Source organism: Rattus norvegicus, chromosome 8, assembly GCF_021556685.1.
Source record: "Rattus norvegicus strain SHRSP/BbbUtx chromosome 8, alternate assembly SHRSP_T2T, whole genome shotgun sequence".
Taxonomy (NCBI): Eukaryota; Metazoa; Chordata; class Mammalia; order Rodentia; family Muridae; genus Rattus; species Rattus norvegicus.
Genome location: NC_141541.1, coordinates 114842471 through 114859360, shown reverse-complemented (window position 1 = coordinate 114859360; position 16890 = coordinate 114842471). Strand labels below are relative to the sequence as shown.

Here is a 16890-nt window from a genome sequence, read left to right as displayed (position 1 = left end):
TGTTTGTTTGTTTGTTTTTTTAATTTTTTTAAATTTTTATTTATTTGAGTACACACTAGCTGTCTTAAGATACACCAGAAGAGGGCATCGGATCCCATTACAAATGGATGTGAGCCACCATGTGGTTGCTGGGAATTGAACTCAGGACCTCTGGAAGAGCAGTCACTGCTCCTAACCACTGAGTCATGTCTCCAGCCCTTGTTTTTTTTTTTTTTTTTTTTTTTAAGATTTATTTATTTATTTTATGTATGGGAGTACACTGTCGCTGTCTTCAGACACACCAGAAGAGGGCACCGGATCCCATCACAGATGGTTGTGAGCCACCATGTGGTTGCTGGGAATTGAACTCACAACCTCTAGAAGAATAAACAGTCTGTTCTTAACTGCTGAGCCACCTCTCCAGCCATTCATTTCAGTTTTCGTGCTCAGGGACTGAATGGAGCCTGGGGCATATTAAGGGAGGTGATCCAACAATGAGTTACATCCCAGACTCACAGGCAGGTTTATTAAGCATGAGGTCTAACCCAGCTTATTTGTGCTACAGTGGCTGACCACAGGCTTCCTTTCTCCCAAGGTGGCCCTGCACATGACACTCCAGCTGCACATCCAGAAGCATGTGCTCACACAAGCTGATAATGGCCACATGCATCCTTCTCCCGCCCCCAAGGTTACCCCTGGAGCACCCTGTCCCCTCTAATATCCAAATAGGAGGCTCACCATCAAGTCAGAAACCTCCATTTAGAGACCGATTCTGTCTCCTTGGCTTAAACATTGCCAGGCGAACCAGGCATCCCTGTGTGTCTCGTGTCTGGATGTTATAGACAAGCTGAGTTTGTGTCAGAGGAGGACGGCTCTGCGATCCTCAAAGATTGACAGCTGTCATCTAGATAGCCCTGTCCTAGCCTGGGGTGCGGGTGCCAGAAATCGAGGTCAAGGCCCTGTCTGTGGGTCACGTGCTGCTTCCTGTAGTATCTCTTTAAATGGGAAAATGTTCCTTCACCCCTTCTCTTTCCTAACTTTTTTTCTTTGAGATGGGGGTCTTGCTATGTAGCCTAGGCTGCCTTGAACTCTTCATCTGCCCAAGTGCTGGGGTTCCAGTTGTGTCTGCTGTCACACCCAGTTCATGTTGTTATTCGGGTCATAGAACGTGTGTTTACATTTTATTTTATGTGTACGGGTGTCTTGCGTGCACGTGTGTCTGTACCACTTGTGGGCCTGGTGCCCATAGAGACCAGAAGAGGGCATCAGATCCCCTGGTACTGGAGTTACAGATGATTGCGAGCTTCCTTTATGACACCTGGCCACCTGAGGACCCATCCATCTCCATGGATGTACCAGAGCACCCCAGAATATCTCCCAATAGCAGTAATAAATTAAATAAAGTGGAAGACCCTCCCTGCCCCTCTCCTCATCCCCCCTCATCTGTTGGAGTGAGCCCACTATGTTGAGTTTTGGTTTATCTCCTTAACAATCCTTTACAGATTTACACAGGCATATACACTCACTATAAAGAATTCTATTTTTTGGTGTTGTTTTTTTTGTGGGGGGAGGGCTCAAGACAGGGTTTTGCTCGTGTAACTCTGACTGCCCTGGAATTAACTCTGTAGACTAGGCTGGCCTCGAACTCAGAGATCCACCTGCCTGTGCTCCAGTGCTGGGACTAAAGGCACGTGCCACCATTGCCTGATGGGATTCTATTGTTTTTTTTTTTTTGTTTTTGTTTTTGTTTTTTTGTCTTCTTTTTTTTTTTTTTCTTTTTTCTTTTTTTCGGAGCTGGGGACTGAACCCAGGGCCTTGCACTTGCTAGGCAAGTGCTCTACCACTGAGCTAAATCCCCAACCCCTTCTATTGTTTTTAATACAGGGTTTCACTATGTAGCCAGTATGGTCACTATGTAGAGGAGGCTGGCCTTGAACTCACAGAGATCCACCTGCCTCTGCCTGCCAAGTGCTGGGATTAAAAGCAGGTACCACGCACTATACCTGATGTCCATTTTTTAAATTAAGTTTAGTGATTCGTGAAGGAGTATGCACCCACCAACCACCACCCCCCCCCAGCCCCCCTTCCTTGTCCTCTCTAGACTCTGTCTCTCATTTGCTGTTCCCATGGATCCCACTGAGCTTCCCCTGGGCTGTGGAGGCCCATGAGGTTGCCCCACACCTGCAGGCCTGTCAGGTGGGGAGAAGAGTAAAGAGTTGGCTTTTCTCCATTCTCTGAATGAGCACCTCAAAGATCCAGCTTCACGCTCTAGAGGCAAACAACATCCAAGCTGTGGCCAAATAAAGAAAGGGATGTCAGTGTGGACCAGCTCTAGGAAGCGGGTGACCAGAGTGCCAGCTATATGCTCTGAAGCAATGCCTCTCCTCTCCCCCCGCAACCTCCCCATCTGAATGATGGGACACTGGACAGTGACCTATCAAAGTCTGTCAGGGGATGAGCCACACCAACAGGCTGGAACCTGATCTTGAGGGCTGATGGGCTGCTGGGCCCAGGAAGAGAGGCTCCAGATGACCATGCACATAGACAGAACATCAGGAGAGGACAGTGCCAGCAAGCCCACCAAAGCACAGCGAACGGAGCAATGGGAGCTGAAGCTGGGGTGCTTTGGGATGGACGGTCAAGGCAGGCCTCTCTTGTGAGCAGAAAACTGAAGTAAATACCAGAACAAAAATTAGCTACAGTAGCATATCCCTAGAAACCCATTAGGAACATAAGGTCCTTCTTAGCTACATGAGTTTGAGGCCAGCCTAGACTATGGTAGATCCTGCCTCAAAAATAACAAACCATAGTGAAACAAGAGAGCAAGTCATGGGATCAGCAGTGCAAAGACACCCCCGCCCCAGAGCAGTTTGCTGGGCAAGCTACACAAACAGCAAGTGACTACTGTGCCTGCAGCATGGTGGGCGAGGAGAGGTGGGGATGAGCAGAAGACGGCCTGGGAGGCCCAGAGGAGCTCAAACTGATGATGGAGAGACAGCTCTTGGATGGAAGGGTACTGGTTTTAGATGCCACCTGGTTTATTTTTAAAAAGGGTCCCCTCCAGCCACTGCTAAGAGTGTGGTGCTGTAGGGGACAAGTTGGTAAAAAACAAACAAACAAACAAACAAACAAACAAACAAAAAAACCCAGCCGGCAAGATAGGAACCACATAAGATAATGAAAGGCCAAGGGAACTGGATACAGGAAAAGAACAGAGATGCTCGTACAGGAGACAATGAGGCAATCCAAAGACAGGCAACAATAGCAAGGAAGCCATCACCACCCACCACCCAGAGGCTAGATGGACAATGGGAGGAGACAGTGATGATGCTAGTAGGTCCACCTTGCACCATCAAGAACACAGAAGAGCCTCCAGGAAGGAAACCATAGCTTCCTTCTACGGGGCTAGAGGTTGCCTTCCACAGAGGGCTATAGAGGCCTAGGCTAAGCTATGAGGGGAAACGTCATGTGCCTTCCTCCCACTCTCTAGTTTACTGCTGATAACTTCCGTTGACTGAATCTTCCCCCAAGAGAAGCCTGGGAAGGACAGATACAGGCAGGTAGGGTGGGGAAAGACCTAAGGACAAAGCAGTTAAGCAGCTTGAGGTGCGGGAACAGAGGCCAGGCCAGTTAGGCAAACGCTGCGACACTCTGGGTGGGTAGCCATATGGGAGGGGCCGTGGTATTGGTGATAAGGAATGACTGGATTCCCTGGACCTTTGTCAGATTGGATCAGGTGTGGGAGAAGAGAAAGCTAGAAAGCTAGGAAGCTCTATCCTGAGGTAGGAGTTTGCCAAGAGGATCCTGCAAGGAGCCAGTTAAGGAACAGTCAAGGGTCCCCGTTTTGTTCAGGACATAGGATGTTTGAGATGCCATTAATCAAAGTCCTAGGGAGACTCAAGTCTGGTTCAAGGGAGACTTCAGACACCTGCTCAGTTCTCAGTGTCCAGGTAGGGTTCTCAAGGGGTTGGGTGATTATAACTGGAACATGGGCCACTCTGGAGTTACAGGGCTTTCCTTGAGCCACCTACCTGGGGGAGAGGGGCAGGGATGCTACATACTGACTGGCCAGGACTGTTGTTTTATGTGGAGATGGTGTTAGCTCAAGCTTCTAGTTCTGAGGTTGGGGAGGAGTGGTGTTAATGGTGCACCTGCAGGGTCTTTAGAAGAGAGCTGTTTTGCCAGCTGTCGAAGTACAAAACCCACTAAGCCAAGGCCTCCTCTTCACATGTACTCGGCAAGATGATGTGCCAAGGTAATACTGGCTGATCAGCCACTTTGTGCCATGCCCTGAGATTTCTCTCTCTCTCTCCTTCCTTCAGACCTCCGGGGTGGGAGCAGGCGGGGGAGGGGAGGAGGAGGGGGTAAGCAAACCTAAATGTTTTTTCCTGATTCCTGGTCTACCTTGAGAAAAGTAATGCCTGACCAAACTGTCCCCACGCCCCACCCCTGAGCAAGGCAGGGAAGGGTCTAGGTTCAGTAAGCTGTACCCTCAGGCAGTTTCACAGAAGAGCCTCCAGTCTCCAGCTGGCAGCTGTTAGGGCCAATGGGGTTGGCACCAGGCCCTGACCCTCCCTTACTAAACTGTGTGTGTCTTCAAAGGGAAGCATCAGAGTGACAGCCAGTACCATCTCCACAGAGGCTGAGTTGCTGGAGCCGTGCTAGGGCAGGGGGAGAAAGCCGAGCCAGGCTCAGCCTAGCTCACCCATAGGGCCACTACACTTCGCAAGAAGATGGCAGCCTGGGCGTCGGAGTCACCTCCTGGGCAGCCTACGAGGTGAGGGGCCCTGAGGAGCATGGGACAGGTGATGGGAATCCTGGAGCCAGAGGCTCCATTTCCGCTCCCCTTATAGCAACCCCAGTGAAGCCTGAGCGTTCAGATGGCCAGCAGCTCGGGGCTAAGCGTCACCGAACTCGCGGGCTCGGTGGGGTTTATCCTGGCGGTTCTCGTAGAGGTGGGGGCCGTGCTGGGCAACGGCACTCTGCTCGTGGTGGTGCTGCGCACGCCGGACCTGCAAGATGCCTTCTACCTGGCGCACTTGTGTGTTGTGGACCTGCTGGCGGCCGCCTCCATCATGCCTCTGGGCCTGCTGGCTGCGCCGCCCGGGCTGGGAAGTGTACCCCTGGACCCCTCGTCGTGCCGGGCGGCGCGTTTCCTCTCTGCAGCACTGCTTCCCGCCTGCACGCTCGGCGTGGCCGCTCTCGGCCTGGCGCGCTACCGCCTCATAGTGCACCCGCTGCGGCCAGGCGCGCGCCCGGCGCCCGCGCTGGTGCTCACCGCGGTGTGGTCCGCGGCCGCGCTCCTGGGCGCACTCTCCTTGCTCGGGCCACCGCCCGCGCCACCTCCAGCTCCGGCTCGCTGCTCCGTCCTGGCCGGGGGGCTCGGGCCCTTCCGGCCACTTTGGGCGATGCTAGCCTTCGCGCTCCCTGCCCTTCTGCTGCTGGCCGCCTACGGTAGCATCTTCCTGGTGGCGCGGCGCGCCGCTCTCCGGCCCCCGCGCGGTACCCGGCCCCGCTCCGACTCTCTGGACAGCCGCCTCTCCTTCTTGCCCTCCCTCCGGCCACGTCTGCCTGGGGGCAAGGCGGCCCTGGCCCCAGCCTTGGCCGTGGGCCAGTTTGCAGCCTGCTGGCTGCCTTATGCCTGCGCGTGTTTGGCGCCCGCGGCTCGCGCCGCAGCGGCCGAGGCTGCTGTCACCTGGGTAGCCTACTCCGCCTTCGCGGCTCACCCCTTTCTCTATGGTCTGCTGCAGCGCCCGGTGCGCCTGGCGCTGGGCCGCCTCACCCGCGGAGTACTACCTCGGGCCCCGAAAGCTTGCACACCGCAAGCCTGGGACCTGCGGACACTCCTTCAGCGCCTCCAGGGACTCTGCAAGGACCCTGCCCTAGGCCCCTCGGAGGCACCAGAACAGAACCGAGAATTGGCTGGACAGAGCCCGAGAGTGTCAGAGGCCACCTGAGATTTCTCCTGAGTTGGGCTAAGGAGGGCGGGGTCATAGGGCACATCTACCCCCTGCTCAGGTTGTGGCAGGTACTCTGCACGCACTAATGGCTCTGAAGTGGCAGAGGGGGTGGTACTTAGCTGGTAAGGCTTCTTAGGAACCTGATTCTGGGCAGAAGACTACCTGTCTTGTACTCAATCCTACCTTTTCAGGGGCCTCACTGTTCCCATCTGTATGCTGCACCATCATAACTGAGGACCCCTCCAGTGTAGGCCTTTTGAACTCATGAATACTCACTCCCTGGTGCAGAGAGGAGAAAGGCAGGCATGGTTAAAAAAAAAAAATAAGAAGAGGGTCCTAAGAGCTCACAGCCAGAAGGATGAGCCAAGCTGGACGGGGTCGGGGTTTCACCACAGCAGGAGGAACCAGTGGAGAGGCGTGCAGAGTTCCCTGCCATCTGTACCATGGAGAAGCTGGTCTGTTCGATTCAACCTCATCACCCAAGCTGCTCAGAAAACTACCTGATTGGTCTGGTGCTAAAGGCAGGAGATTGAACACCGCCCCACCCAAAGGGCCCTGTGGTTTCACCCCAGAATGGACAGAATGGAAAGGACTGTGGGTCAAAGACAGCTGGCGGATTCAGACTGGGATTCTTTGGGGTTTCAGTTACATCCCTTCCCTGGAAGTTTTGTTACCCCAACACTAGTATTATTTCACGGCTTTCTGGTCGCTGAGAATATTTATTCAAAAACGGGGATTGAAAAAAACTGTACAGAGTGTCTGCTGCTGAGAACTGGGCCCCTGCCCCCCAGGCCACACCCCCTGCTATAGGCAGAGCCCTCTCTTTGGGTTGCCCCCCGGACAAGCCCAGCCAGTCTATTCCAGTCAAAAGGGTATCAGTGGAAGCAGCAGGATCTGCAGGGGATGAAGAGAAGCTTGGCCCCAGCCACCCCTCACTCTCCTCCAATTCCCACTGGGGCAGCAGGAAGAAGCCCAAAGGGATGGAGAGGACATGAGTAGCCCCTCCCACGGCAGGGCACTGGGGAGGCCCCAGCTACTCCCTGCATCCAAGCATAGGTCTGAAGGGGTGGAGCCCCTGCTCTGGGGCTGCCAAACTCCTAGAACCCTGGGCCAGGAACTGTCCCCTCTCTGAGGAGGATCTCCAAAGATGGGGCAGGGTAGGGGGTGCATCCATGCGTCTGGCATTACTGGCGCTTGAGACCCCGTGGTGGAGTCTCCTTGGGCAGGAAGGATGTAGAGGCAGCCCCTGCCGGCGGTCCTGCCTGCCCCCGCCTGTGCCTCAGCCGGCCTCAGTAGGGGGAGAATTTCTGCCGTTCAGCTTTCTTGCTCCCATTGGCCGCTGCCATCTTGGCAGTGTAGGCCGCCAAGCCCGGCGGTGGCCCTGGGGAAGCAGGTGGTAGAGCCAGGAAGGGCACAGGCTTGAGGCCGATGAAGTTGGAGAGGGAGATGGCATAAGGTGTGCCCAGCAGGCCTGGGGGAGCTGTGGGCAGGGCCGTCAGGGGTGGCGAGAAAGGGGTGGGCAGGTCTGCGGGGGCTGAGCCAGGCGTCCCCCCAGAGGTAGACTTGGCCGTCTCTAGACTGGAGAGAGGGATACAGAGGGGAGATGAAGGGAAAGGTGGGGGTGAGACAGGAGCCATGAGGTCAGCCAAAAGATAGAGGAGTAGACAGGAGCGGGCATGGGCTGGGTGTGCTTGAGGGAGGGGTTGGAAAGGTATGAAGGGAGGGAGGGCAGAAATCAAAGGCAGACAAAACAGGGTAAGAGGACAAATAGGGGATTGGGGATTTAGCTCAGTGGTAGAGCACTTGCCTAGCAAGAGCAAGGCCCTGGGTTCGGTCCCCAGCTCCGAAAAAAAAGAAAAAAAAAAAAAAGAGGACAAATAGGAGAGAAGATCTGAGGAAAAGGACAAGGATAAGACAGGATATGAGGAACGATACAGAAGTCGTAAACGAGGCAACATAGGTGACTTAGGTAGGATACCTAAAAGAAAGGAGGAGCTGAGGAGCACCGGGGAACTGCTCCAGAGCACAGGAGGTGCTCCCTTCCTCCCCCCGCCTGTGCTCCCCGCTGCCCGCCCCATGCTTACCAGGCAGTGATGAGGTACTGAGCCAGGGCAATGGAGACCGGTGAGCCAGTGATGGTCACATGCCGCTCCCCAGCACCCTCCGCTTGGTTCCCGATCTTAATGTGTGCCCCTGACATCTGCCGGATCTCGCTGATCTTGCTGCCCTGGCGCCCGATCACACAGCCAATCAGCTAGAGGGGAGGCAGAATTTAACCTCAAGCAAGGGCTAGACCCCTGGGATCCCCTTACCACCCGCAGCCCCCGAGCTTCTGCTTACATCATTGGGAACCAGAAACTCCTGCGAGCTGGTCTGCGTGCTGGGATCCAGTCCTGAGGAGGAGAAGAGGGACTGAGTTGGTTTTAGGTCTCAATGGGCCTCCCAGCCCACTGCAAGGGGCGCCCAGCAGCTGGCTGTCTCCTTGAGCGAGAACTGCGTACCTGGCACCACACTGGGTGACGCAAAGGGAACTGCATGGCCTGAGAGCTGCTGGAGCTTGGTGACCTGGGCCAGGGAACAGGGTCAGAGGTCAGAGGGGATGGGGTGGGCAATCCAGGAAGGGGTGTCTCAGGATACGGCTCACTTACCTCTGCAGGGGTCACTGCTCCATACTGACCCTGGACAGAGAAACCCTGTGGGAACCAAGTAGTTGAAAAGGGAGTCACCGTGACAGGTCAGGGAAGTCTAGTCCGATCATTCCCCGTCCCCTCCTCCCTTCCTCAGGCCCCCCCAGTTCTTTATTCCTCTCCCTCCTCCACCCTGATCCCCCATTCTCCGGTAAGGCTTCTAACCTCTCCAGATGCTTCCCTCACCTGGTTGGCGGAGAGGAGGACGGTGCCTAGGGAGAGGCTCGGGTGATACGGGATAGTGGCTCCTTTGGGTGGGGACTGGAAGGCACAAATTGAGAAGCTTTGTCAGGATCCTCCCAGGCCTTCCCAAGAGCGTTAAGGCATTCCCACAGACTCGGGAGAATGCATCCCAGGGCGCCCTAAAACTTACGATCAACCTACAGCTGTAGTCTGCCTACCCCACCCCGCCCAGTGTTACAGCCATACAATCTGGATGGTTGACAAGCACCCGGGGCCTCTCCTTCCCTCTCTCCCACCCGAGGAAGCACCTCCAGGATAACAGCACAGATCTGGCGAACACACAGGATGATGGCATCAGGCACCCCAGACACAGTGACAGCACGCTCTGTGGAATTTGGAAGCAGGTCCCCTGCCACCTGCACCTGGGCTCCTGTAGTCTACAAATAGAAAACAGTAACCACCCCTGTAGACTCCAATAGCCAAGCAAAAGGCAACAAAGGCCTAGAGTGCTTCAGGAGCGCTAGTTCACTCTCCCATCGAAGGGTAGAAGACACACCCCTACGGGTGGTAAGCTCTCCCTGCTCACCTCTCGGATCTCCTTGATTTTGGTACCTGCCTTCCCAATCAGTGATCCACACTGGCTGGCAGGGATGACAAGGCGCAAGGTCACTGGAGGTCTGGAGACACTGCCACCATTTGCAGGAGCAGCACAAAGGTCCTGGGGCAGGGGGACAGGGAGTCAGCCAGGTATGTCCCCGGTACTCCCCCACCCTCCCTCAAGAACTCTCCTGAAGAGGAATAAGGAGAATGCCTCCTCCCTAGACCTCCTCCAAGGGAACTCGGCCTTGGACTTGACCTTCCCTCCCCCATAGCTGCTATCTGGAGACAGGGTCAGGTTTCTCACAGGCAGCCACCCTCAGACTCCCACCCCAGTTAGGCACAAACCTCATCCAGCTTGAAGGCGATCATGGAGACTGCATGGAAGACGGCAGCCGTGGAGCCGGTGATGGTGGTAATTCGCTCAGGGCAGGAGCCCTCGGAGATGGTGATCCGGGCACTGCTCTGCAGGTGTGGGACAAGCACTATGCAGCAGGCGTTGTCCCCACAGTGGTGGCAGGAATCTATCTTTCTGCCCCTCTCCCTAGGCCCCAGCCAGGGCTAGAAACTGCCATTCTTCTTGGGCATTTATTTATCACAGGTGGAGTGACTGGGGGGGGGGGGTGATCACCTCCCCTACCCTCAGCATCAGGACCCCGGGCTCCTCCCCTACCACATCTTTACCTGCTCCCGGATTCGCTTTACAGTCTCTCCCTTCTGTAGGAGACAAAAACCAAGATTCCTAAGCGGTCACCTCTTTACCAGGCTAAGGCTCTTGTCGAGGGGCGTATACAGGGCAGGGATGGACACCTACCTTCCCAATGATGCTGCCCACCTCCTGCAAAGATAACAACAGTGGATTCACATGAGATGAATGCTCCAGGCCCAGCTCCTCCTGTCACTCAGGCAGGGAGGAAGCACTGAGACCAGACATGTGCTACCACCAGGCTGTGCCAGCCCCACCCACTCACCTTCCCATGCATCAGCATCCGCAGGGTGAGGGTGATACTAAGCTCTGGCTCCTCCTCCAGCCCCGCATCTGAACTGCTCATCCTGTCAGGCGGGGCTGGGGCCACAGTGGCCGGGCAGTGTGTCCACGCTGTGGTTCAGCTGGCTCTGGAGAGGGCAGGAGAGAAGAGTGTCTGAGAGGAGTCTTAGTTTTCCTGACACTGTCCTCACATGGGAACCCCAGAGCCATGCTTTAAAGATAAAAGGTTTATATGAGCACACTGCAGCTGTCTTCAGACACACCAGAAGAGGGCATCAGATCCCATTACAGATGGCTGTGAGCCACCATGTGGTTGCTGGGATTTGAACTCAGGACCTCTGGAAGAGCAGTCAGTGCTCTTAACCACTGAGCCATCTCTCCAGCCTTTCTGACCAGTGTATTTGTGTGCTTTTTGGCTGTGTGATCCTGGTCATTTGAGCCTTCTGGGCCTTAAGTCACCCAACCTAGAAAATAACAATTCAATCCTACACTCCCAAGTTTCTGAACGTTAAAATAAGATAACCAGGGGCTGGGGATTTAGCTCAGTGGTAGAGCGCTTACCTAGGAAGCACAAGGCCCTGGGTTCGGTCCCCAGCTCCGAAAAAAAGAACCAAAAAAAAAAAAAAAAAAAAAAAGAACCAAAAAATAAGATAACCATGTGATAGATACCCAGACTCCTTGACTATTGCTCCCTTCCTCCCAGCTATTAGAAGGATGGCAGGAGATTATAGCTCGGTGGTTGAATGCTTGCCTAGAACATACGCTGCCCTGGGCCTGAGCACCAGCATGGGAGGAGAGGGGTATTAATGAAGTGGTCTGGACATGTATGAGAAACCACAGGATAGCTTCCTCCCTGACTTGGAAGAGAGGATCCTTGTAGATTGAGCCTCCATTGTGGAGTTACGGTTGAGTGTACTTGGGGCCGGGCATGGTGGCCCAGGCCTTTAAACTCAGGATGCACCCAAGTTAAGGTTCTCATTCAAGGCTAGCCTGGGCTATGTGTTAAGAACCCATTTAAAAGAAATTAGACAGAAAAGTATACTCTAAATATGAAGTATCTGCTTCCAGAGACCAAAGAGGGAGCTTGAGCTTGGTAAAGGTTTGAGGTGGGAGCCCTTGAGGTGATTTCCTAGGGACCAGGGGTCATTAGAAGAGAGGGTCACGGGGCTGGGGGTTTAGTTCAGTGGTAGAGCGCTTACCTAGGAAGCGCAAGGCCCTGGGTTCGGTCCCCAGCTCCAAAAAAAAGAACCAAAAAAAAAAAAAAAAGAAGAGAGGGTCACTGCAAATGGCTCTGGGCACGATCCATTCAATTTTGACACGGGAGTAAAGGTGGGCTCTCTCTACAGTGGTTATTTCTGATCCATTTCCTGTGTGCTCAGAATGGCCCGCACACAGTAAGAAGCATAGAGACTGGTCACGTTTTCCACCCAGGACACACTACTGTACCAGAAACATGTCACTGGGGCTCTGGGGTTCAATTTCCACACACAGCAGAAAGGATCTGTCTCTTTGGTATGGGGTAATGGGTAAGAGAAGGATTTGGTGGGCTGCAGGAATGGCAAGGCCATTAACTGATGGAGCAAGGCCGAGCCTGAGATTAGCTACTGGGATTAGCCCAGCCGCCAACCCTCCCCACCCGACCCCCTTTTCATGCCTCAACTTAATCCTGAACCTTAATCCTCCTCAGAAATCCTTCAGCAGCGGCTGTCTCTCCTCAAGGCCCAGACTTGATGGTGAACTCATTGGGGACCATAGCCCAAGGAGGACAGACAACGGGTCTTATGGTTAGACATCACTAACCATAAGAATTCCTTCTGCCCAGAAGGGTGTTGAAGCAAGGGATAAGTGTTCCCAATGGGAGCACCTTTGCCAACCCACTGTCCTACCCTGACATGAGGGTCAGGGTTGCAGGGCTCTGCCCAAAGCCTTCCTCTGAATGCCGGCTTGAGTTTGGGTATGGGTGCATAGGAAGTTCCTAACCTGGCTTTTCTTGGATACCTGAGTGAGGTACTGTACCAGACACAGTCTCCTTTCCTCCTTGCTTTGGAGACCATCAGGATGGCAACCTTGTTCCTAAGTGCCTTTTCCTGGATGCCCACGTCTCCATCTGAGTTCTGCCATAGACTCGCCAGAGGGTGGAAACCAGCAATAGATTTGGGGCCTGTGTTCTTTGGGCATCCTGGCCAACCTCATGCTGGCTGCCCTTGCTAGACATTCCCTGGCCGCCTGCACTTCCCCCATCAAAGCGCCTGTGATGACGTGAATAGTTTCTGTCTCCCTGGACAGCCAAGCCTGGGAGCCCCTTAGAACAGGAGCCAAAGCTGCCACCTTCTCCTTGTGTCCCCAGGGCTCAGTTCAGAGCCAGGCTAGAGAGGGTGCTCAGACGCGCTGGTGACTGGAACAGACGAATTTGCTGCACACAAGGGCAACCTAACAGCTAGAGGGTCTGTAATCTGCCCAAGGTCCCAGAAAGAAGGGGAGTGGAGGGAAGAACAGGGTCCAACAAGCTAGTGTAGGACTCGACCGGGCTCCATCTGTGTCCCATTTGAAGCTTTTTCAGTCTAGGTCTCTAAGTCCTTTTCTGAAATGGAGTTTAGACTTTGGTGGCCAGGGGAGTTCCTGCCTGCCTGACCTATGGCTGTTCATCCTGTCTGGAAAGACTGATGACTTTTCTGGGATCATAGAATCTTAAGCTCCAGAACTCTGTGGACTCTAACTGAGTGATATATAGTGGGAAATCTAAAAGCAACCCTTAATATCATCTCCTCACTTTCTGTGACCCCAGGAAAGATGGAAATGTGGACAGAACTGCTCAGTCTTGGCGTGAAGATGCCTGGGTCTGCAGCAAAGACCCACTGCCTCAAATCCAATAGGTGATCTTGGCCTAGTTCTTCCCTAGCCTGGATCTGGATTTGCTCACCTGCCCTGTTTGGGGAGCTGGGGCGAGAGAGAGCGGTTGGTATCTCTGCGACCCTGTTCTGGAGACGCTGGAGCTTTTCCTATCTTTTGGAAAGAATAAGGCCTCTGACCCTCCTCCAGGCCTCTCTCCCAGAGCCCTGTGCATAAGTAGCCTCACTGGACATTCATGACCAGATGCCCTGCTTTCACTGCTTCGGTCCGGTGGGCCCCAGGTCTCTGCTGGGCCACCCATGTGGCAGCTACACATCATGCCATGCTGACCTCCAGCTCACCTCTGAGGGTGCCCAGCCCCCTCTGGTCAGCCGAACTCCTTGGCAAGAACATCCCACAGTCAGACCAAGCCTCTGACCTCAGGCCTTCCGTCTTGCTTCTCAGGCCCCCTCCTCAGACCAAGTGCCTACTCCTTCTGAACCTGGCTTCCTGCCACTCTGGCTGAAGGGGCTGGGGGAGGAGGGGGTGACAGCTGTGTAAGCGATGGTGACTGCCCCCTTCCTGCCCCTCCCCCCCAGCTGTCTCTCTCCCATGACAGCTGCCCAATCAAAGGGCCAGGGGCTTAGCCAGCTCCCCCCCACACGCAGGGATCAAGTGTCCTCGCTGGCTTTGTTCTAGTGGGAGAACAATCCAGAGGAGGGGAGGGCTCCTGGGGCCAGTTGAACCAAGTAGACTGGCCCGCCCCTCGGGGGATTCCCTCTGCTCTACTGCCCAGCAAGTCTGGACCACTAGACACTGTGGACCCACCTGGGCTGGGGAAGGTTGTGGAAATCCAGTCTCCAACTTCACCCTAGATCTCATGCTCAGCATGTTCCCCTTAGCAATCCTATCCTAACATTCTCCTCCAATCCCTACTCCAAAAACAGCCATCCTGGCCACACCCGATGATGCTGGGGAATGGTTGAGCATCAGGCATGGCAGGGTGTGGCAGGAGTGTGGCCACTGGGCCTTGGGAAGGAGGAGGTTGATAGCCTCGAGAGCTCCAGACTCCCTTGTCCATCCTACGATGGGCACGCTCAACCTTGCTGATTAACCTGGTCTCCATATAACCTGTCCAGCATCCTCAGACCCAGTCTCAGCCTTTCAGCCTCTCAGGAAGGCCAATCATCCCTAGTTTGGAGGGAGGAGAGGAGAGAACTAGGGAACCTCTAGGCCCTGGTTTAAGCCTGTCTTATAAAGTTCCAGGGAAGAGGAGCATAGAAAGATTAGAAGCTGATAAACTAGTCAGTGACAGAAATGCTCTAGCCTCCCCAGAGCCTCCCAAGAGTCTTCACAGCCAGGCTCAGTACTGGTGCTGTCTATCCAAGTTGAGAGAGCTCTCTAATTGCAGATCTCCATGCTGAATGTTCACTCTGCTAGTTAACAACCATCTATGATTCCCTAAGACCCGCAGTATTAAGACCTGACCTGGGCACTAGCAACGGAGGCCTCCATGGTCCAGCCCCTACCAACTTCTCTTGTCACATCTCTGCCCCATTTCTCATACACACCAGGCTACAAAATAGGTCTAGCAACCCCGAGCCTCAGACAGAACCTTTGCTAGCTTAAAATACTTAGCCCTTCACTCTTTGACAAAATTCTTCTCAAAAGCCCCCTCCTCCATGGAGCCCTCCCCCACCATCAAATCAGGCAAAATTCCTCTGGCTTCTGAGTTTTCCAAAGACACGGCTGCAAGTCAAAGGAGGCCCAGTGGACATTTCTGAGCCTATCTTTCTGCTACAGAAGAATAGGAAATCTGAGACAAGACCTGGCCCTGGGGGTAAGGGGAGGAGTTAGGGCTCGTAGGCCTTGGAATATCAGAGACCTTCACCATCAGGCCTCAGAATCCTCGGGTTAGGGGACTGAGCACGTGGGCACGTGAGCACTGAGGACGTGCCTGGTTAGAACTCCAAGTTCCGTCTTCATTCAGCATCCCAGCCCCTGTTCCTGCTGAGTTCCCAGCCCCAGGGGCTCCATGGTGCTGAAGCGAGGAATTTGAGAATTCTGAGAAACCAGACTGGTTCCCCTAGCAGGAAGAGGGGCTGGTAGGAACTCGGGAGTGTGAGATAGGTTTCACAGCATAGAGGTGGGTTCAGCCAATCACAACTGGAAAAGCCTCACCAATCAAGAGAGGGACCTGAGGCCTAGGGAGGAAGGGAGTTGTTTAGAGGACTGCATGGGAGGCATCAGGCAGGCCAGGAGTACCCGTGGGTCCACCTGTACAGCTTAGAGCCCTTCAGGACCTAAGCGTTGGTGATGGAGGCTGGAGGAGAGTGGGCCGATGGACAGAGCTTGTCTGGGGACACAGGGTGGGGCAAGCCAGCCTCTCTGCGGCCTGGGCCTGCCAGGGTGTGTGGGCCGCCTGCTCCCAGCCCCCCACCCTGAGCATGCAAAGAGAACAATCCCCTTGTGTTTGGGCAGTCTGAGCCTGCATGCTGATGAAGGCTATGGGGTGGGGGCTGGGATAGGGGTGCTTTGAAAGTTGAGGGGGTTCCAGGACCAAGAAGGATAATATTCTCAAATGGAAAAACAATAGACCCTCCCAGGTGTTGGCCCCGAGGCCACCAGGGTGACCCCAGTGAACACTAAGAGTCAGAGATCAACTCCTGACCTAAGCTTGGTGTTTATGGGGAAAACAGGGACCCTGGGGACACATGCCTTGTTGGTCCAGGAAGAAGGTAACCATCCTTGGCTTGGTGGGGACCCAAAGCCACGCATTCTGAAAGAAGGGGTGTGAGTGGACCAAGGTACATCCCCCTTGAGGACCATTCCCTTGGGTGCCGGGGTGGGGCGGGGCCCTGGGTGCCACAGGTCTCAAGATGGCGGGCCTGGTTTAGGAGAGTGAGGAGGTGGGTACCTCCCTCTCCTGGTCAGGGATACATCATGCCAGGTTTAAGTATGTAAGAGCCCCTTCGCCTCCCTCTGCAGTACCCCAGCCAAGAAGCTAGGTCAGAGCTAGAGACGGTGAGCCACAGGAAACGGGAGAACACTTTGTGCTCCCAACTATCATCTCCATCCACCTTGGCCTGGAGGTCTGTGTCTGGCTCCTCTAAGGACTGCAGAGAATGGGAAGGGGTGTGTATGAGCCAGGAGCTGCAGAGAATGGCAGATGAGAACAGAGGCGAAGTAAAAACCCGAACCTGGGGCATGAGGTCCAGAACTGAGAGCAAGCTCAAAGGACAGAAACGGCAAACAGGGTGAGAGCCTCAAACCTGGTACCCAAGGTCCAAGAAACCCCTCCCTGAAGTGGGGTGTTCCCCTGGAAAACCAACGCCCCCCACCTGTACAGGCCTCAGCCGCATTGGGCAGAAAGCGTGTTCCTCGCAGTACCCCCAGGCCCGCGGTCGGGTTGTACACAGGAATGGATTCCCCCCCCCCAGCGAACCCCCAAACTTCAATGGCCCGCGGTGCCCCGCCCGGCCCGCGCCTTACCTCTCTGGGGCTGTTCTGCGGTGGCGGCAGCGGCGGCGCGGCGGCTGGGCCGCTCAGTCCCACATTGTCCCCGGGAAAGGCGGCCGCTCACAACTGCGAGTGACATCAGCTGCGAACAATGAGGGGTTTGACAGGCGCGGAGCCCGGCCGGCCCGGAGCCCGGCTCCGCGCCCCC

General features: G+C 54.9%; 2 protein-coding genes across 16 annotated transcripts; one reads left to right on the top strand and one right to left on the bottom strand.

The window, feature by feature from the left end:
- Positions 1–4605: 4605 nt before the first annotated feature.
- Gpr62 (G protein-coupled receptor 62) lies at positions 4606–6690 on the top strand. The gene is given in 1 exon segment (NM_001398913.1): positions 4606–6690. A coding segment is annotated over 1 exon segment (1077 nt). The 5' UTR covers positions 4606–4859; the 3' UTR covers positions 5937–6690.
- Pcbp4 (poly(rC) binding protein 4) lies at positions 6639–16871 on the bottom strand. Of its 15 annotated transcripts, none has more exon segments than NM_001191883.1 (13): positions 6639–7517; positions 8024–8193; positions 8280–8332; positions 8441–8504; positions 8588–8632; positions 8813–8887; positions 9118–9246; positions 9396–9527; positions 9755–9871; positions 10091–10123; positions 10221–10244; positions 10378–10522; positions 16716–16871. In NM_001191883.1, coding segments are annotated over 12 exon segments (1212 nt in total). In that variant the 5' UTR covers positions 10459–10522; positions 16716–16871; the 3' UTR covers positions 6639–7228.
- Between the last annotated feature and the right edge of the window lie 19 nt (positions 16872–16890).